Source organism: Rhipicephalus microplus, chromosome 1 (assembly GCF_043290135.1).
Source record: "Rhipicephalus microplus isolate Deutch F79 chromosome 1, USDA_Rmic, whole genome shotgun sequence".
In the NCBI taxonomy this organism is placed as follows: Eukaryota; Metazoa; Arthropoda; class Arachnida; order Ixodida; family Ixodidae; genus Rhipicephalus; species Rhipicephalus microplus.
The window spans coordinates 44,550,186-44,572,119 of record NC_134700.1 but is presented as its reverse complement, the minus strand read 5'-3'; the positions used below and the strand labels follow the sequence as shown (position 1 = coordinate 44,572,119).

General features: G+C 42.6%; 1 protein-coding gene across 6 annotated transcripts in view; it reads left to right on the top strand.

Annotated features, from left to right (window-relative positions):
• Positions 1-4,037: 4,037 nt before the first annotated feature.
• Positions 4,038-21,934, top strand: part of lt (vacuolar protein sorting-associated protein light) — a 635,043-nt gene continuing 617,146 nt past the window's right edge. For 3 of the 6 annotated variants that reach the window (XM_075895809.1, XM_075895928.1, XM_075895859.1), the window contains exon 1: positions 15,580-16,301. In XM_075895809.1, coding sequence (XP_075751924.1) covers positions 15,597-16,301 — 705 coding nt within the window. In that variant the 5' untranslated portion in view covers positions 15,580-15,596. Of the gene's footprint in view, positions 4,333-4,502; positions 4,530-14,631; positions 16,302-21,934 lie in introns of those variants that run through there. The other 3 variants (XM_075896056.1, XM_075896022.1, XM_075895959.1) reach the window with 3 other exon arrangements.

The following is a 21,934-nucleotide window of genomic DNA, read 5'->3' as shown; positions in this document are numbered from 1 at the left end:
AGTGCCTTCTGCACCACAATAGACAAGGATGGATCAAATGGCGCAATGGCTTCATTTTCACAACGAGAGTGGGAAAGGGCTGAGAAGAGGGTTCCAAGTATTAGTACATCAAGAGGTCCAGATCGCATTCCAATTATGCTGATAAATAAACTGGGTCCAAAGTTTAAACAGACTTTGAGAGAGGCAGTGAGCAGAACAATAATCGATGGTGAAGTCCCCGATGGATGGAAACCTAGCAGGATTAGCATGATCTATAAAGAAAAGGGGGACAAAGCTGACATAAACAACTACCGTCTTATAACAGTGACATCAGTTGTCTACAGGCTGGCGTCAGCTTATAAAGGAAAGACTGCTGGAATGATGGAGGATTAGGGGATGCATGGGGGAACTGCAGAATGGGTTTCGGAAACACAGGAGGTTGGAAGACAATCTGTTCTCACTGACGCAGTGCGTCGAAATAGCATAAAAGGAACTCAGGCCCCTGTGGCTAGCATTTTTGGATATCAAGTGAGCATATGATAGCGTGGATCAAGAGGACTCGTGGGGAATACTGGACACACTAGGTGTGGAAGATGGAGTCACAAATCTTTTAAAGGAAATCTATAAAAGTAACAAAGTAGTTATAAAGTGGAAAAAACAGGCACCCAAGCCCAAAGAGGTGAAACGGGGGCTTAGGCAGGGGTGTCCTCTGTCACCCTTGTTATTCATCGCTTACCTACAAGGTTTATAGGCCGAATTAAAGAAAAGTGGACTTGGCTTCAACCTCTCTTTCGTCAAACAAGGAAAACTCGTTAATCAGGCACTACCAGCATTAATTTAAGCCGAAGATATAGTGCTAAAGGCTGACAACAAGAAATATTTGCAGAAATTGATGGACATCTGCGGTAATGAGAGAGAGAGGTTAGATTTCAGATTCAGTAAGGAAAAATCAGCAGTCATGGTTTTAATGACAATGAAGGTTGTGAGCTTATTAAATACAGGAAGTCATGTGCACGCTAGAGATAACAGATAAATACAAATATCTGGGCGTATGGATAAGCAATGGGACCGAGTGCCTAAGGGAACACGAAATATATGTGACGACTAAAGGTAACAGGAATGCAGCAGTGATGAAAAATAGGGCACTGTGGAATTACAATAGGTATGATGTTGTGAGAGGAATATGGAAAGGGGTCATGGTTCCTGGGCTGACGTATCGGCAATGTGGTCTTGTGCATGAGATCAGAAGTTTAAGCAAGATTAGAAATTAAGGAACGTGGAATAGGTAGGCTTGCTTTAGGAGCTCACGGGAATACACCAAATCAGGGAGTACAAGCTGATATGGAATGGACATCATTTGAGGGCAGGGAAGCTAGCAGCAAGATAAAATTTGAGAAGTGATTGAGAGAAATGGGGGAGGAGCGTTGGGCCAGGAAGGTTTTCAGCTACTTGTACATGAAGAATGTTGATACAAAATGGAGGAAGGGAACCAGGAAATTGACTGGTAAATACTTAAAAAATAGTAGGAGGCCAAACCCAAAAGAACTGTCGGTTAAGAAGAAAGTGAAGGAAACGGAGACTGACATGTGGAGATTTGGCATGATTAAGATGTCCGCACTACAGATCTATCGAACTTTTAAGCAGGAAATTGCCAAGGAAAGATCTATGATAATATTCGGGGTAGTTCTGTATACTGTTTGATGACGGGAGTATTGCGAACCAAAACATATCGGGCCAAATACAAAGGGGTAGACACGGTATGCAGTGCGTGTGCAGAGGAAGATGAAACTGTCGAACACTTGATAATGTTCTGTAAAGACACTAGTAAAAATTCTGATAGAGATCTGAATAAGTCTGATACAGTTTCCCATAAGTTGTACCAGAGTGATACAAAGTCTTACCAGTTCTTGTAGACATTCATATCAGTCTGATACATTTTCTTACCAGTGCTACCAGTCTCATATCAGGCTGATACACAGTCTTACCAGTGCTACCAGCTTTTGAATAAGTTTGATTGGTCATTTCTATGGCATATATTAGTCTTTAGGTTTTTAGTCTTTTGTTCCTTTATCGGATCTTCAAGATGCATTACTGTCATTTTAACGGTACTTTTTTTTTTTGAACACACTGCCCACATATAAGTCATTGGTCCTTTCTGCATGTATATCAGTATATCAGTGTTTTCTATTGAACACTTGACGACTATTGCGTGATATATTATGATGACTCAAAGAGTGCAACTGGCAGATTTCGGATGCATAGAATAAAATGTACAATGTTTCATGGTGGTGCATAATTGATAAACTGAGCTTTAAATATGCAAAGCAGCTTTCAGCCTAGATGAACGCTTTATTCTGTGTACAAATGGGATTGCAGGTGCCAGATAGCAACACAGTTAATGCTGACAATGATAGATGACGTCTAAAAATTTCAAGATACTAGTATCCAAAGCTTATCAGATGACAGTATAAACATAACTTGAAACAATAAAAAAAAAACTTCTCATAACTGAGCAAAATTAACATAATTTCTAAATTTTAATTTACAGGGCCAGTAAACATTCCAAGGGAGATAACTTAATAATCAGTCCATTACTGTGAAATGAGCTTGCTGATACAATAATTTCTCCAAACGGCGTGGATTCGAAAGCCTCGGGTGGTGCTGCAGTTTCTACCTTTCACAACACTAGCCAACCCCAGCTGTCTCTCCCACATAGTGCTTTGCCTTTAATGACGAGCCACTACTATAGTGTCATAATCCATACTGAATGAGATAATTTAAATAAACAATGAAATGCTTCTTTGAGTAATCATTAATTGACCTCATCATCAAAACTTAATGTCTCGCAAATCCACTGCCAGAAATATTTCAAAGCAAGTTGAAGGGTTTATTGCGCACTTCAACCGCTTTCTCTTTTTTTTTCTTGTCGGTCCCAACAAGCTGCGCCGAAAACTACAGGGAGGAATGGCAGTAAAGAAGTGCGATATGTAAGCACACATTATGAGCTAGAGCATGCTTGAAGAAACACCGTTGCTTTTTCGTGTTGCCATTCCCATGTGCGAGTGTGACTATGCAATGTTAAATTTTGGACAGCAGTGCCAGCATGTGGCAGCACACTGTGGCAAGAAGCACATTCGATTAAAACGCTACTCTTGATTTATTTTGGCTATAGGCCAATAGCATGCTTTCAGTTGTTTTACACCACATACAGACATCCGAAAATTCGAAGTGATCACAGTCATCTATATGAAAAAAGTCACTTGCAGCTGCAAGATTTGGCTGATATGTTGATAGCAGCATATGTTATTCACAGGTGTGTCTTTTCACAAAGCCCAAGCGGCGGCACAGACCTGCTATATTAATCGCCTGTAATCCTCACAAGATTGATAAATGAAAAACCATGTACTAATTAAGGCTAAAGCATTTGACTGCAAAACACACGCACGCGCATGCACGCACACACACACACGCACTCACACACACACACAAGAAACTTCCTACCATGAGAAAAGTTCAGTTGTGAAGAGAACAACAATAGAAAGGATCGAGCCAACATTGAGTTGTCCTACCTTGCTAAACTCATTTAGACTGGCTATATATGTCACACGTTTTAGACAAGTTTGGTACACCAGCAACATAGCAAACACATCCAACTTTCATGTGCAAACACACTGGCCACATCCTTCAAGCACAACTTTTTTTCTCTGTTTCTGAGCAAATACCAATCTGAGATGGGTTCTTGAATAGTTTTGCCCGGGCTTCACCCTATAGTAGTTCAGGATGATGGCGCAGAGTTTTTCGAAGCACTGGTGTTTAGGGACAGGGAGGGCAAAATAGACTTTAGGCGGGTATAATTAACAAGAAAGAGGTTAAAGTACCAGTCATCAACTTCACTATTTAAAGAAAAAAAAAAGAGAAATCTAGTGGTTAATTCATCAAGTATTACGGCTAGGTGACGTTAGCCGCCACCCGATCTAAAGAATACAGCCACCATGACCATCGTTTCGAGCTCGATCTTCGAGCCAAGCGCAGCCGATGCGTAGCCGCAGTGGGGGTCACGTGCACACCAGGGAACAAAACACGGCTGCGGCGGCAACAGTCGCTCTGAGCGTTTGATACGGAAAGCTGCAGCTCACGTGCGCCTGCGTATGCTTGCTTTCAACCTGCATACGCTATCTCACGGACACGCAGTCGAATCGTCGGCTTCCAAAGCAAAACGAAACGTGCTGCTGATCTTAACGTCTCGTGCTCTGTAAGGTTATGTCAGCGAGTGATCGGCCCAGCTGAGTGTATTTACGTATTGTATCAACTGACATTCGATTCGCCATAATGGAAGCTGATGACGGTGATCAGGTAAATATTGCCCCGTTTTCATGGTCTCGTCCAAAAATATGAAAGTTTGCTCCGAGCTGCGATGTGTTGTGGCAGTCGTCGGCAGCGGCGCGCAGTGATGCTTACAAACGTTATTGCGTGGTACCTTCCACGATGTGTCACATTTTCTGTGTTCATCTCTTTTGTGACAGGACCAGGAACTGTCGGACGAAGAAGAGGTAAGCTATCATTCATCCATTTTGTTGAATAGCTAGTTTGTTACTGCTTTTGCATTGGAGTAATTAACCGAGTTCATGTAGAGGCATCTGCTTCGCGCAGACGCCTGCTGTGTGGCTGGCGACACCAAGGACACGAACTAACGGGTGGGGGGGGGGGGGGGGGGCGTGTTCGACATTATCCCACGTCTAGCCGTGTGTGGGATATCCTCCGCTGCAGCGTCCTCGAGTTGGACTTCATGGTGGGTGAAGTAATGTAGCGGACACAGGCCAGGACCACAAGTGAAATAGGGTTTATTAGCGGTAGATGCAGATGTAGAACCTAAACTTGTGGCTCACACCCACCCTGAGGGATCGGCCTAGAATCGGGTAGCTTAACCAAAAAAAAAAAGCGAATGTATATATTTAAATACTGGCAAGAAGAAAATTAACAGAAATTTTGATTTTTTTGTAAATTATTAAGAGAAATTTAGATGAATTAGTTCTTACTGAATGAACAAAAAATGATAAATGTGAAAAAAAATATTTTTTTAGAGCCAACATGGGTTAACTAAGAACCTTGTGGCATTGAGGTTATTAAGTAAATCTCTTAGACTGTACAATGAATCTTGCATGGCCGCGCGCACTTTCCGTTGCTGTGCCCTAGAGTATGTGCACCTAAGGATAGTAAATTTGAGGTTGTCAAACCTAAGCCAAAGATTCGTAATGGTATTTCTAGTGATACCTTTCTTAATGGTGAAAAATTTCTACAAGAGATGAAAAAATGCTCCACAGTTTCCTCTTCTCCACAAAAAGAACAAAGTGGAGAGGAAGTCAAGCCTGCTCTAAACAAATAAAAATTTAATGAAGGAATACGACAGCGTAATCGAGTGATTAAAACTTCCAGGCATCGCTTATGACATGAGGAAGGTTTCCAGGGTGTCATTAGATGGTTGAAAACCAAATAATTTTTTAAAGATGGTGTAGAAATTTATCGCATCATCATTTGCTTCAGAAATCTAGAAGCTACTATAAAGGCTGTTGTAAGGGTGATATTGATAGCTAGTCCGTCTAACGCCACTTTAGCTAGAGCATCAGCTGTTTTATTTAGAGTTACGCCTCTATGCCCTGGCACCTATACTAATCGCACCTGGGTTAAGTGATACGGTACTAGGGAGTTGAATTCACCTAATGCTTTCAAATCACCAGATGCCGTGAGCGCACTGCAGACCGACAAGGAGTCTGTTAATATTACGGCAGAATTCATTGATGTTGGCAGTTTTCGAAGGGCCAATACTACGGCTAAAAGTTCTGCAATAAAGATAGGTGTGAAATCTGGAATTCAGAGTGAAAGGGACCAGTCTAGAGCGGGGCATAATATACTGATGCCACTCTTTTTATCTCGCTGTGAAGTGTCCCTCCAAATGTTTTATGTCCAAAGACATAAGATCGCCGTGTTCGTCAGTCTACGAAGAGCTGTGTGCACACTCCATGCAGAATCGCCCTGGCGCATTTTCACAATCAGCGTGATATAGTACTCCTGGAACTTTTATTTGTCGAGTTGAAGTTTTGGGTAGGACTGGATCTTCCACAACGCTTGCAGGCTGGTCAGTACCCGCCCCTTCGTCGATTTGTTCAGGGTTCTCCTGCGGGTAGTTGATGTGGCGGTGAGCCTTCAATGTCAATATTTGTTTTACTCTCTCTTGAATGAGTCACGAAGGCATCTTGCTGCTGGTCTTGAAGTCTCACTTAGTCGACGTGCTGTCGCTGTTCTTCCGGATCAGCAGTGAGCAGCGACCCCCGCTAGTAGCCGTCACAGTACCAAGCAGTAATCTCTGTCCACTGCCGTTATAATGTCGTGACTAAACTCTTGTTCTAGGAGTGAACATACGGGAAGGCAGTGCCGGGGCCTTCCTATTGACCGTCTTTTTTGTGCCATCTCGCTCCGGCAAATGACCACTTAGTCTGGTTCTTGGTTGGGCAACTCAACATCTCTGCGGGCGATTTCTTGTCCTTTACCAATGTTACCTTGTAACGAAGCAAGAATTTAGCAAGTCGACATTTAAGCTACCCTACTTAGTTCTTCTCTAGTGCTTACTTGACAGTGCGCACTGCTAGCTCGGCTGCCCTGTTTGACTGCGGATAATAAGGGGCAGTTGTCACATGATACATATCCCAAAAGGTAAGACGTTTAGGATATAAGACTATGGGATAAGACTATTGGATAGATGAGACTGCTTGGGCTAGTTGGTGATTGGGAATCAACATATTTACACAGCGCAAGACTACAAGTAGTTACGACGTAACTACAGAAGAAGAGACAAAGACAGAACGAGCGCTGAATTCAACTGAAATTTTATTAGCGAAAACGCTGGAAATATATACTCATGACAGAACATCACCATGCAATCGTGCAACCTATTGCATCACAGCAAGGTAAGCATCATCTTATATATGGTTACAACGCCACAGCTCAGCACAAGTTCACAATATCTTGTGTCAAAGCCAGAAACTCGATTTCCTTTTTAGTCAGAGCAAGCGAAGGCATGCTGTCGTTTTTAGTCAGAGCAAGCGAAGACATGCTGATACATCGATCATCCAGCATTTGCATTTCATTGGCCTCCATAATCTCTCGTGTTAGCTGGTGACGGTGTTTGGCTACAACAGTGCACTTTTCGAATTCCGGTCTGCAACCACAATCCCTACAATGGATGCCCAAATGACCTCGCACAGCTGAGTATACATTGTAATGATGCTCCTTTAAGTGCTTATTCAGGCACCGGCTCGTTTGCCCAACATATATCTTGCTGCATGACAACGTGAGCAAATAAACCACGGCTATCACACATGCTACGAATAGCCTTCTATGTTTGATTGTGCAGCAGCTCCTTCGTGTGGACTGTGCATTCACCCCTTTGCAGAGCGCTGAAAGCTTTTCTGGGGCAGAGAAAACCACCTTCACATTTACCTTATCACCTATCTTTTTCAAATTGTGTGAAATCAAACGTAGATTGGGAATCACAGCCACGCGCTTTGAGCTACTAGCCACACAGTTCACTGGTGCTTCTCGTCCCTGTTTAATTGTCCTAAGCAACTTTTGCGCCATTGAGATTAGCACATGACCGGGGAAACAAGTGCTGGTCAGACGGGAAGCCTTCTCAACGAAGCTGCTGATTAATGAGTGGCCCCAAGACTTTCGGAGGGCATTTCTTGAACAATGATTAGCAATCCCTCTCTTTACGAGCTTTGAATGAGACGACGAGTATGGTAAAAGAGGTTGGTTTCCTCAGGGCTCATATTTCCAGCAAAGGTGATCACTTGAGATGTTTAATCTCAAATCTAAAAACCTTAACGAAGCATCCTGCGGAGGCTCATGCGTCAGAATAAGAGGTGCCATGCACTCATCAAAAAGACGTAATACGTTTGAAACGGCAGCTTCGATGCCCCGATCATCGTAGTATAAAAGCACAAGAAAATCATCAACAAAACGAAACACCTTTATGACAGCCGTTCTGTCGAGGTTGCTAGCCAAGAGTCGGTCATGGTGAGCGAGAAAAATGTCACTTACCATGGGTGCTATACATGAACCGATGCACACTCCTCTTTTTTGAATAAAAGTGCCTTCGTTCCATGATACAAACGTTACTTTTAAGTAAAAGCCAACGAGCTCAAGAAAGCCACTGACTGTTATGCCCACAGCATTCTGGAACGCAACTGAACCAAAGTTGTCAATGCAGTCCTCAACGCACCGTAGTAGCGTGTCATGAGGTGAAGAGTAGTAAATATCCTTAATGTCAGGCGCTTACGCCATTGTTGTTACGGGAAAGAAATGAAATGATGTCATTAGAACCTTTCACCAGAAAAGGGTCATCAATGGTCAGCAAGTTTAGCTTATCTTATAAAAACAAGGCCACTGCCTTCTGCAACATCCCATTTTCCGAAACAATGAAACGAAGCTGCCAGTGTACTTTGCTAGTCTTGACCGTAAAGAATAAATCTAAGCTAAGCTTCTTGCTTTTGTCGATGGATCTTGCAAGCTTACTTATTTTCAGCGCGTCGCACAACTTCTTGGCTTCAGTTTTTACTTTTGTCAGCGTTAAGTCGCTTCGGCTTTCAAACACTGAACTTATAGCATTGCTGGCCTTTGAGAGGAGCACTTCATTTGGCAACACAGCAAAATCGCCATCCTTATCATTATTTTCTCATTATTTTACTTAAAGACAATGTTTGTATCATGGTACGAAGGCATTTTTATTCAAAAAAGAGGAGTGTGCATCGTCACCAGAAAACTTCTCAAGTGAGTACGTGTAGCAGGAATTGCATAGCATCCGTTTTAAGTGACATTTTTCTCGCTCACCATGACAGACTCTTGGCTAGCCATTTCGACCGAACGGCTGTTGTAAAGGTGTTTTGTTTTGTTGACGATTTTTTTGTGCTTTTGTACTGCGATGATCGGGGCTTCGAAGCTGCCGTTTCAAACGTATTACGTCTTTTTGATGAGTGCATGGCACCTCTTATTCTGACGCATGAGCCTCCGCAGGATGCTTCGCTAAGGTTTTTAGATTTGAGATTAAACATCTCAAGTGATCACCTTTGCTGGAAATATGAGCCCAGAGGAAACCAACCTCTTTTACCATACTCGTCGTCTCATTCAAAGCTCGTAAAGAGAGGGATTGCTAATCATTGTTCAAGAAATGCCCTCCGAAAGTCTTGGGGACACTCGTTAATCAGCAGCTTCGTTGAGAAGGCTTCCCGTCTGATAAGCGCTGGTTTCCCCGATCATGTGCTGGTCTCAATGACGGAAAAGTTGCTTAGGACAATTAAACAGGGACGAGAAGCACCAGTGAACTACGTGGCTAGTAGCTCAAAGCGTGTGGCTGTAATTCCCTATCTACGTTTGGTTTCTCACAGTTTGAAAAAGATAGGTGATAAGGTAAATGTGAAGGTGGTTTTCTCTGCCCCAGAAAAGCTTTCAGTGCTCTGCAAAGGGGTGAATGCGCAGTCTACACGAAAGAGCTGCTGCACTATCAAACGTAGAAGGCTATTCGTAGCATCTGTGATAGCCGTGGTTTATTTGCTCACGTTGTCATGCAGCAAGATATATGTTGGGTAAACGGGCCGGTGCCTGAATAAGCACTCAAAGGAGCATCATTAGAATGTATACTCAGCTGTGCAAGGTCATTTGGGCATTCATTGTAGGGATTGGGGTTGCAGACCGGAATTCGAAAAGTGCACTGTTGTAGCCAAACACTGTCACCAGCTAACACGAGAGATTACGGAGGCCAATGAAATGCAAATGCTGGGTGATCGATGTATCAGCATGCCTTCGCTTGCTCTGACTAAAAAAGAAATCGAGTTTCTGGCTTTGACGCAATAGATTGTGAACTTGTGCTGAGCTGTGGCATTGTAACCATATAATGAGATGATGATTATCTTGCTGTGATGCAATAGGTTGCACGGTGATGTTCTGTCACGAGTATGTATTTCCGGCGTTTTCGAAAATAAAATTTCAGTTAAAGTCAGCGCTCTTTCTTTCCTTGTCTCTTCTTCTGTTGTTACGAGGTAACTACTCGTAGTCTTGCGCTGTAAAAATATGTTGATATTCCAAAAGAATGTCTTTGTCACAACACTAGGGAATTAAGGAACATTATGAGACAACTGTGTGAGGCAAGCTAAAATGAGTAAAAATACTCTGAAGGACTTCTATTGTGGTATCAGCCGTCCCTTTTATCCTGCCTCTATCCATTTTGTACCTGCGTTACCAGCACAATAATAATGTTACCTTCCACCAGACCAGATGAGTCGACATGTAGTCGAGACCAGTGCTTGTCAATTTCTGGCAAACGTCAAAGAACCTGAACTGCACACAGTGTGGACGACTTTTTACCAAACTTTCTATATCGTGCTCCATAGCACGATATCGAAAGCAGCGCGTGTGCGAGGCTGCTCATTGCCGCGATGGCCATATGATGTTCGTGCAATTCTTCCAACATGAAAGAGTGTGCTCTCTCTGGCGAAATGACACGGTGGCCCCAATAAAACAATCCAGGGCTCACTGTCAGCTCATCCCTATAAGTCTATGTTACTGCATGGAGCCAGATGGGAAGTGCAGGGGCTCACCACGAAAGTGGCGTGGCCGCTCACCGTCTTCAAAATGGAGGGTGCTGCGATCCATTTGCGGAACAGGAGATCATCTGCTCATCTATTCCGCACACCGCCTCCGAAAGATGGCCCTGCTGACTAGGAGCACTTCATATCTCAAAGAATCTGGTTAGTGAGATTTAGAGCTCGCCGCTACAACCGCTGCAAAATAAAGGTGGAAAGAGCTTGGAGCTCGGCACGAAACCTGAATGGTTCTCTTTGCCACATTCTGATGGTGGGCCGGACTGCATTTCGCGGCTGTTGCGATGTGACGAGTTTGTGCTTGTTTAAAGAATTGATGGCTGCCTGTGTATGCACTAAAATTTACTAGTAAACATTTTGAACGCTTGCATCTGTAATAGATAGATTAAGCGTTCTCTACATATACATGCTGATATTTTAAAGCAACAGAAAAATTACGAATGAAGCACAAACGAATGCTTAAAGCTTACGCATATATTTATTTTATCCATTGTTGTATCATTTGTGTTTCGGCACGTCAGCTGTTCAGCTTGTCAGGAGGAATGATGCAGACATTTGTATTTTATGAGCCTACTCACAATTAGGGGCGAAGCTCCCTACAGCGTCACCTGGTCGGTCGTCCCTCCATTCTGTCTAGCCAGCGTATCCACAGAGTGAATGATGATGAGTAGGGCGAAGTGTCGGTTTGTCCAATGTGTGCTCCAGAGGGATAGGAGTGTACGCATGCACTCACGGACAGGCAGACGCTTCGCCTCACTCATCATCAATCTCTCCGCGGATATGCTGTAATTTGTTTCATGTTCCCAGCATAGTAACGTGTGGCAGAAAAAAATAATTGAGGTACAATCTAATTATAAGGAGATCCGTTAGTAGCTGAGAAGTTTTTCCACCTGGTTTTTATGTCTATCATTCTGATCGCAACAAGCATGATGGTGGTGTCATTCTTCTTGTTGATTTGTGCTTAGAGTCGTTTGTCGTGTTAACCCTATCTGATTGTTCCGAGTCAGTTGGGTGCATTGTCAATTTTTAAAACAGCGCAGTCTCCGACAATTGGTTCTTTTTACCATTCCCCTGCCTGCTCATTGCCTGAACCCTTCACATCCCTTTCCAAGTTTCTCTCTACAATAAACAGCGACTATCTTATAGGTGGTGATTTTAATATGCCTGAAGTGAGGTGGGTTGACAATAAACCTGTCCTTGGCAATTTATCTTCCCTATCTATGGCATTTAATGAGGCAAATATTGTCAGTGATTTATATCAGTTTGTCACTCAACCTACTAGGTGTGGCCTCAATAGTTTTGTCTTAGACCAGCTCTTTCCAAATGAACCATCGCTTGTGCATGATAATGCTATTATTCCTGGGACTAGTGACCATGATTTTATTATGGCCTATGTTCATATAGTCCCTTTTTCTTGTGTGCATGATTGGCCTAAGAAAATGTATCTTTTTGATAAAGGAAATTATGCTTTGTTATCGAATGAGCTTGCCATAGTTCATTAGGAATTCAATCATTTAGCCAAGTCCATGGATTGCAACAACCTGTGGGCTACATTTTGTTTCACACTAAAGCACTAAATACAAACATGTTCCAAGTAAACATATGTTTGCCAAATAATATAGTACCTTGGGTTAATTCGGAAGTCAAGTGAATTATCAACAAGAGACATAGTTTCCTGAATGCTTATAGAAAGCAACCCAATCCTGGTGTGGTCGTGGCGCTTAAGTCGCCTGGGAAAGATATAAAAACAAGATTGCCAAAAAAAATATTTCCTTGCATTGGGCCCAAAGTTACAAAATAACCTGAAAAAAATGTGGAAGTGTTTACAATCGATCAGCAAAGAATCAATTGGCATCCTCAGCATAAACAGTGGTCGTGTATTTTTAATTGATGACACCGATAAAGCTTCTTCTTTCAATCGGCAGGTTTGTTTTACGCACTTTTGGTACAGTAATGTACCATGCATTCCAGACAATGTCTTTGAGCCTATGCTGGAGCTGGTGGTAACACATGATGGTACGCTTAAGCTGCTTGACAAAATGAAGGCTTCTTCTGCAAATGGCCCTGACAGTATACCATCTTACATGGTAAAGGCTTGCTCTAATATAATTGGCCACTACTTGTTATAATCTTTGAGAAATCATTGCAAACACCTTGTTTACCTTGGGAATGGAAAGTCGGGAATGCGATTCCAATAAGTAAGGGTGGCCCAAAAAGTATTGTCTCCTACTACAGGCCAATTTTCCTGACGAGTGTTTGTAGTAAAACAATGGAGCACATAGTTTACAGCGTCGTACGGAACCATCTAGGAAGTAACAACTTTTTTCATCGAATTTCGGCATGGGTTTTGGTCTGGTCTTTCTTGTTCAATGCAGCTCATAGAATTCAGTGATGATCTTTTTTTAATCATTTGACTATGATGCCCAGACTGACTGCATATTTCTAGACTCTCAGAAAGCGTTTGTATCTGTGTCCCAGCATTTCCGATGAAGGCGGAAATGCTGTGGGCCCGTGTGCTCAGATTTGGGTGCACGTTAATGAACCCCAGGTGGTCGAAATTTCCGGAGCCCTTCACTACGGCGTTTCTCATGATCATATGGTGGTTTTGAGACGTTAAATCGATTTTGTGCCCCATGTTTTGCTGCTACATAAATTCTCATCCCTCTCTAATACTACAGCGTACAAGAATAGGGGAGTCGGTGCACTGGAGCAGGCGGCATGTGACGCGGGTGAAGTGAAATGTGCGAAATTTTTCAGTGGCACTGTAGTCTCCTTCACCTAAAGCACTAGCTCATCCGGGTCGTTTGGTCGGTGGAGCAGCGACTGGCAGCGCCTGTGGTGACTGCAAGAGCACCGAGCTGTTGTCTGCCTGGCGGGGCGTTGTCTGTGCGAAGCACGGCTGCTCACGCGTTATTTCTACTATTTGTTTGCTTTGTTCAACCTTGTTAGTGCGAAAAAAAGAATTGGACGCAGTGAAGCTAGCCCTGCGGCTGTTAGTCACGTGTGGGGTGTTCAGCGAAATTAATGTAGTGCCTCCTGTAAGCTAAATTACTCGCGAGACGTGGGGCAACACTGTCCCTGGCTTTGCACGAATGTTGCTGCAATGTTCCGGAATACACTTGAAACGCGACTAATGCGTGACAGTGGCCGCTGCCAGCCACCGCGTACAGCCGTAACCATGGCAACGTCAACGGTAACCATGGTAACCTTCAGGTGAAGGTGACGGCGGCGCCATATGCATTTTCAGAAAAAAACACTTCAGCACGGAGCCCCATGTGGACCCATTTTCTCATTCTAGTACACTTTAGTATTACCAGAGTCCTTCAATAATGTTACAGGTCGTGATGCTTTGCCGTAACTTTATGGAAGAGCTTTGTGCGCTGCGAGTGGAGGCAGCGGGGTGATGCTGCACCGTTGCGCGGAGCATTGGGCAGTCTGGGGGAAGCTGGATGCTGGTGCCGCTATGTGGTCAATGCCTAATATCGTGGCGTGTCATCTTGCAGTCTTCACCATATGTTTACTATTGCGCCTAATGTGTTATGCGTGAAGATCTGGAAGGGCGCTGTATAACTGCTGTGTACCTGATTGGCGATCCAGTTACGAAACAAATGACGAAAAAGTCTACCAAGTTCTCGCTGCCTGTGGGCAGCGAATGCCGGAAAAAGTGGAAGCGTGCAATGTCGTGACAAGACAGTGGTGGTTTTACATTTGATTCTCAAAATGTGCGTGTGTGGGAAAAGCACTTTAATCAAAGTGACATCGTTTGCATGGATCTGTGGCTAATCGGAAGTGTTATGAAGTCATTGCGACGTTTTGAAACTTTTGCCGATGCTGTGCTGAGGGTTTTCAACGGGCTCATGGCATATTTGTATAGTGCAAAAAGATGCAGAGCTCGCCCGCCTACCAAGCGTCGATGGGAAGCATCAGCTGAACTGGATGCTGTGGCTGCATCGACGCTGTGCATGAGCTCTTTTGACATAGCTGCAATAGATAATGATGCATTATGTAAAATGCATTATGGATGTCATTGAACGATCAACGCGTAGCTGGTCGCGCCGAAATTATGACCATGCCATATGTCCATGGATGAATAGAAATATACTTGAGGTTTTGAAGCTGAAAGATTTTTACTACGTCAAATGGAAAAATAACAGGAGCAATGAATACTACCATCAAAATTTTAAGCTTTACAGAAACAAGTCAGTAGCAATGATAAGAAAATCCAAGAAGTGCTACTATACCAACCTAGTGAAAAAAAATGATGGTAACACGAAGAAAATATGGCAGATTGTTAAAGACGTCACTGGCATGGGTAGCAAAGAACGCATTACACCTGATAACCCAACTCGTGAAGTGGCCGACAACTTTAACGATTACTTTACTAATATTGGTCTCAGCCTTGCGAGGAAGTTCCCTACTCATATGCAGAATTTAAATGCACCCTGTACTGTTACCAATAATTTTGATTTATGTGATGTAACTGAGGATGACATCCGACAAGTAATTAATAAGTTACCAGGGAACAAGGCAGCTGGACATGACGCCATATCATCAAGGATTTTAAAGGAGAATATTGATGTATTGTGTGGCCCCTTATGCCATATATTTAATCATGCATTTTCCTCTAAAACTTATCCTAGTATACTTAAGACCGCCAAAGTAATACCAGTGTACAAATCTGGTGATCGGAATCTTCCGGACAGCTACAGACCAATATCTGTTCTGAGTAGTATTAACACTACGCTTGAAAAACTAATTTCGTCGCAATTAAGGCACTTCCTGGGTGAACAGAATGTACTTTGTCCCCAGCAACACGGCTTTGTTGCAAACAGGTCCACTTCAACTGCTGTTTCGATGCTTACGCAATATATTAATTCCGCGCTACATGAAAACAACATAGCAATAGCAGTATTTTTAGACATACGAAAGGCATTTGATGCTATTAGTCATTCCATTTTACTGGAAAAAATGCATTCTTATGGGATAAAAGGTAACTCGCTTGATTTTTTTTCTAGTTATCTATCGGCACGCAAACAAAAGGTAGTCATTGGTGACATCAAATCATCCTACGGTTATATTAAATGCGGGGTGCCACAGGGTTCAGTTTTGGGCCCTATATTGTTCTCTCTTTATATTAATGATGTCCCGCGATCCCTACAAAGGTCAAGGGCACTGATGTACGCGGACGACACTGTTTTAGTTTTCACAGGACACTCCTTAGCAGATTTACAAAATGACGCGATGACCGATTTATCGAACATTTCGGAATGGTTTGCCAGGAATCAGCTGACAGTTAACTGTACTAAAACAAAGTATATGGTGTTTCACTCTCGTAGGAAACATATTGACGCTGAATCTCTTAACCTAACAATAAACAACACTCCTATTCAACAAGTTCCTTGTTTTAAATATTTAGGCGTCACTTTTGATGAACACTTACACTGGCATGAGCAAGTACAAAGTGTGTGCGCAAAGCTAGCCTATGGCTGCTATTCTCTAATAAAAGCTCGCCAATATTTTCCACAAGCTATACTCCGCACACTCTACTTTTCATTGTGTCATTGTCACATAGGTTACTGTCTGGAATCGTGGGGTGTGACGTACAACAGTTATCTAAAAACTCTTGAACGACTTCAAAAGCGTACACTGAAAATCATAAGCCAAGGTGAATCAGTAAGTAATATTTTCCAATCACAACGCATTCTCTCGGTTCCGATGTTGCGTGACTAAAAAATTGCTGTTTCAGTAAATAACATAATTAATAGAAATTCACCTTTGCCTGCTCATCTTTTTTCAATTCCTAAACGCAATACGCGACATGCTTCGAATGGTAATTTCAATCTGCCCAAATGCTTTAATGTTTACGGAGAAAGACTGATACAGTTTAGTGGAACAAAAATATGGAACACGGTCCCCCTAGAGATTAAAACGGCACGTAATTTCAGCATGGCATGTAAATCATTTTTTCTGTGGAGTCAAGACATGTAAGCATGTGTGTGTGATTCGATTTTCATTGTATTTTTTTAATAAGTGCCTATGTATAGAAACTAGCTGCAAGCTAATAAGTATGCATATCTGCAAGAAAAAATGTATTACTGTGTTATCTGTATCACATGATTGTTTTTTTTTATGTTGTTACCTCAGAGCTGACCTGTACACTTTTTTATGTTGCACATTGTATTGGACCGTCCACTAGCCACTTTAGGCTATCGGTCCAAATAATCCCTGTAATTGCATATATCTATTTATGAAAATAAAGCTTCATTGATTGATTGATTGATTGATTGATTGATTGATTGATGCATTTAATGAAGGTGAGCATACTGGCTGCCTCTTCCCCGTTCTATGCCAGTAGGTAATGCAGAAGCCTGATGAGTGAAACGCTCAGCGTTTTCATTTTACAGGCACTGAGATGACCAAACGTGTTGAGTGTTATTCCAAACAGGCTGAGCTACATGCATCTCCTCAGAGCTTGAAAAATTCAAAGCACAGACCCGTTGCATGGAACAGAGACTTCAGCGCTACCAACAGAAGTTTGCTGGGCGACAGCCCAAGAGGTTGCATCACAATGCTGTACAAAACTTGCGTAAGACTGATAGTTGGGCTAGTTGGTGATACATTATGGGCGGTAACAGCGCATAAACTCACGGGACGACTTCTCTTCGTCCCGTGAGTTTGTGTGCTGTTACCGCCTATAACAAAACTTGAGCAAGTTGTAAAAGCGTGAAAAGTAAATTTTCAATAATAATGCGTAATGAACACGAGAAAACTTTTTTGCGTCACATGTTGACGTTGCCAGTGCGGGACGCAGTCAGTCAATTTTCACGTTTGAGGAGGCATGTAAGGCTTCCGCCTTAACAGTGAAAACAATAAAGAAGGACCAGGAAAACAGCATGACTAAGCTACACAGCAGAGTAAAGGACTGGGAAACTACATTGCATGGCCAACCGAACTTAGAATGCATCACAACACTCTAGTGATAAATCAACGCAAAACAAAACAGAAAAAAACGAGGCAAACTTCATACGAAGCATTGCTTGATCCTCATCACTTGCTGAATTCAAAGCACTGATTGATTTAAAGTGGCTGTTGGTTTAGTCAATACGAGGCAATTCTAAGATATATATCTTTTTATAAAAAAACGATTGTTTATAAGGTTGGATATGTGCTGTCAAAAGTAGCAACTACAACACTTCCGCAACATGTTAAGAACCACCAGAATCGTTGAGGAACTCTGGATATTACACTAATTTTCACTACATGCTTCACAAAAAAAAGCATGCTTTTATAGTGGTAGCATATCTTACAGTGGAATCAGCATTCCGTTGAATTTCTAGCCACAAGGCCTCACTCGGCGCTGAATTTCATTGTATAAGAGCTTTCCTGAATTTTTTTGAAGCTAAGATTACTCTGAAGATGCATTGAACCTTCTTGGGTACATTTAGTATTTCGCAGCTCCGTCGCGTGCCGTACCATTGCAGCGCCGTCGCCACTCGTATGCCCCGCCGTGGGCGAGGGCAGCCCTAGCTGTTGCTCCTGTCATCTATATCAAACTTTCGCAAAAGGTTCGTGACCAGTGAAAGTATTGAAGGACTTTGGTATTACTCTTGCATTGCTTGATTGGATAATGTGTTATCTACAAGACTGAATGCAACGTGTCGCAGTTAATGGCTACCAAGCTGAATATGTGGCTGTTACTTCGGGAGCTCCTCACGGATGTGCGTTGGGGCCTTTGCTCTTTCTGGTCTACACCAATAGTATTGCTCAGGACGTCTCATACAAAGTATGTCTGTATGTGGATGATTGTGTGGTTTACCATTGTGTTAGATCCACAGTGTAAGAGTAAGTTAAGTGATGACACTGCGCCTGGCGCCACGTCCAGATTGTGTTCGCCGCCTGGACTGTTTCCGTTTGATGCGACAGATGGCACTCACAGAGGGTTGGTCAAGGCGTTTACTGGGAAGAGACTCCGATATGCATGTAGAAGGCTATTACTGGGGGGCCTCGCTTGTTTATTACACTCGCTATACACATGTACATAGATGTCACTATGACTTTGAAGGAGACTGTTTTTCTAAATACAGTAAAAGCTGTTATGAGATCACTTTTCGGGTCACGCGCAGTTGTTGTCCGCCGCCGCCGGTGTCCATAACCACATCGTGTGAAATTAGAAAGAAAACCTTGCACGAACGACACAGTGGTTGAACCTGGGTCCAATGTCTTCAACGCGCTTCCAAGACATTATTCAAACTATAGCCCTTTTGACTATTTCTGCGTGCGCAGATTGGTATGGTAGGGGATGCTTGAAGCCTCTCGGTTCGTACATCCAGCAAACCTCATCTGCAAACCTAATTTTCAAATCTAGATACTTGATTTCATTATTCTGTGGCAATTCATGGGTTATGATAATGGGCGGTAAACCTTCAGAAAAAATGGATTAGATGCAGGAAACCATTCCTTCATGGTTATCATCACTCAATTGATACAGTACAAGGTAATCATCTACGAAACAGAACATTTTTAACACCTTTGCATCTTTAACTTTCTTTGACATATGCCTGTCGATGCTGGCCAAAAGCAGATCACTCAGAATGGGGCCGATACACGACCCAATGCACACTCCCTCTTTTTGCAAGAACACTTGGTCGGACCATTCAGCAAAAGTTGAGGTGAGGTGCATTGTTAAAAGCTCAAGAAAACCTGTGGCAGACATACAAACCTCATTCTGAAAATTGATAACACCGTACGGATCAATACATTGTTCAACACATGTTAAAAATCTTTCTGGGGGATGGAATAATAAAGGTCTTTAAGTCTTTCATTATCACGCGCGAATGCTTGTTTTTCATTTGTTTCAGGAACATCTTTTTTGCCAGCTTGAAAAATAATCCAGCATGTATTGCACCATACCAAACTTTGCAGAAATAAATGCTCTTTCCAAAAACATATGTTGTCGAGCAACAAAAAATATTAACAATGAATTAAAATGTGACAAATGCAGTTTTTTTTGTCACCAGCTGGTAAACCGTGGAATAAAAAAACACTTTAACAAAGTGCTTGATTGGGCTGGTTGGTGCTGTATAGTAGACAAAGAAACTGCCGAACAGTGCAAACGACAGGAGGGTTAGAAGAGACGAGAACAGAGTGCTAAACTAACAACCAAAGTTTATTGTAAACGAACTGCAATATATAGGAAAACAGAATCTGCGCATAACCATGCAGCATAATCAGAATTGCACATACATGTGCCATACGGCATGCAATATCAATAATTGGTCATATCAGTGGACCCTAGATAACTTATTTCACAGGGGTGAAGAAAAATTGAGGGCACGCTAACACAAGAAATCCCAAGTTGTTGAATGTGGAAGGTTAGAGTAATCTCGCGCTCGCGCTGATTTTTATATCGCCCCATGATCACACACTTGTCAAGAATTGGCTGACAACTACACTTTTTACAATGGTCCGCCAGGTGGCTTGGAACGAAGCCTTTTAGAGAGTAAGCGTGCTCTCTCAATGGATCATTTATGCATCGGCCTGTTTGCCAGTGTAACAGAGCCCACTAGTGAATATTATCTTGTATACAATCACTAAAACACATTCAACGTAGCGCGTAGCGCGTTTCTTAGTGCATGCTTTTTTCTTTGGTTCCTTCGCCGCGGTGGTCTAGTGGCTAAGGTACTTGGCTGCTGACCTGCAGGTCACGGGATCGAATCCCGGCTGCGGTGGCTACATTTTTGATGGAGGCCAAAATGCTGTAGGCCTGTGTGCTCAGATTTGGGTGCACATTAAAGAATGCCAAGTGGTCGAAATTTCCGGAGCCCTCCACTACGACGTTTCTCATAATCATATATGGTGGTTTTGGGATGTTAGACCGTACATATCAATCAATCGATCAATCAATCAATCAATCAATTTTTCCTAAATCCATTGCTATTGACCCTGCGACATAGCCTAGCGAGCTTGTGACGTGCGCAGAACACAACTTTTACTCCTATTTTACCAGCGACCTTCTTTAGCTTATGGGAAACTTCGTGTACGCAGGGAATAGCAGCCGTGTTAGAATGAGGCTCGTTGAGTTGGTTGTTGCTTTGTCCCTTATCACGCACTCTTAGTGACGTTAGGAGAGTCTCGGTGACGGAAGTTAGCAGGGGATTAGGAAAGCCTGCTTGTTGAAGGCAGTGAACTTGGTGCGACAAACTGCATTCTGTCTGGTGGTGACAAGAGCGAGTTAGAGCTGCCTTTAGGCAGGAAAAAGCCATGCTTCACTTGACTAGCTTGGAATGGGCGGACGTAAAAGGAAGAAGGCTTTTCTTTGAGCGTGGCTCCTACCGCCAACAGACATGGTAAACCAAAAAAAGAATTTCCAGGTCTAGAAATGGTAGCCTGTTGTCAGAAATAAGCTTCGACGTTAATTCTAGTTGCTTCATTTCACGCCGAAATAGGTAAAAAAATCTCACTCGTGGTTTGCCGAGGGTCAGATTGATCGATGCGGTAAACACTAAAAAATCATCAACGTAGCGGGACACTTTAACTGTGCTTGTCTGATGAAGGTTAACCACAAGACTCTTATCATACTGCACGAGTAGAAGGTCACTAAGAGCCGGAGCTAAACACAAGCCAAGGCACACTCCTTCCCGCTGAGTGTAGGGGTCTTTGTGAAGTACAAAGGTCGAATTTAAATAAAAGTGCAGAAGTTACAAAAAGCTGTCAATATGAATTCCACATCCATTCTGAAATTCGGTGGAGCCATAACGCTCAATGAACTGGCTAACTTCATCTCGCACAATGTCACAAGGTAAAGAATAAAACAAGTCCTTGACATCAAGACCTGTAGCTTGATCTCCTCCTATCGTTTGCGCTGTTCAGCACTTTCATCGTCTAAAAACACTATATTTGCAAAAACATTCAAAAAAGAAAAATCAGAATATACAATTTGTGGATAGATGACCGAAGAACAGTGTAAAAATAATGAATGTTGTACAATATGTTTTTCTTCACATAGACGAAAAAAATCAGAACGAGGTGCTGCTTCGTTGCTCATGCCATGCGGTGAAATATTGCATGGTCAACTTTTTGTGGGACACAAATGTACATTTTTTTCAATAAATTTTTGTCTTGTGATAAGAGTCGCCAGGTATTTCAATATAAATGGATACCCGTGATGTGAATAATCCCTCTATAAATCAAATGTCCAATGAACTTCTCTCTTTCATCTAGCGTCACCTTTTTCTATGAGCCATCTCACTCCGCATAGGTTGGCTTTCCAATATATGCATTTAAGTATATTTATTTGCATCTTTGCG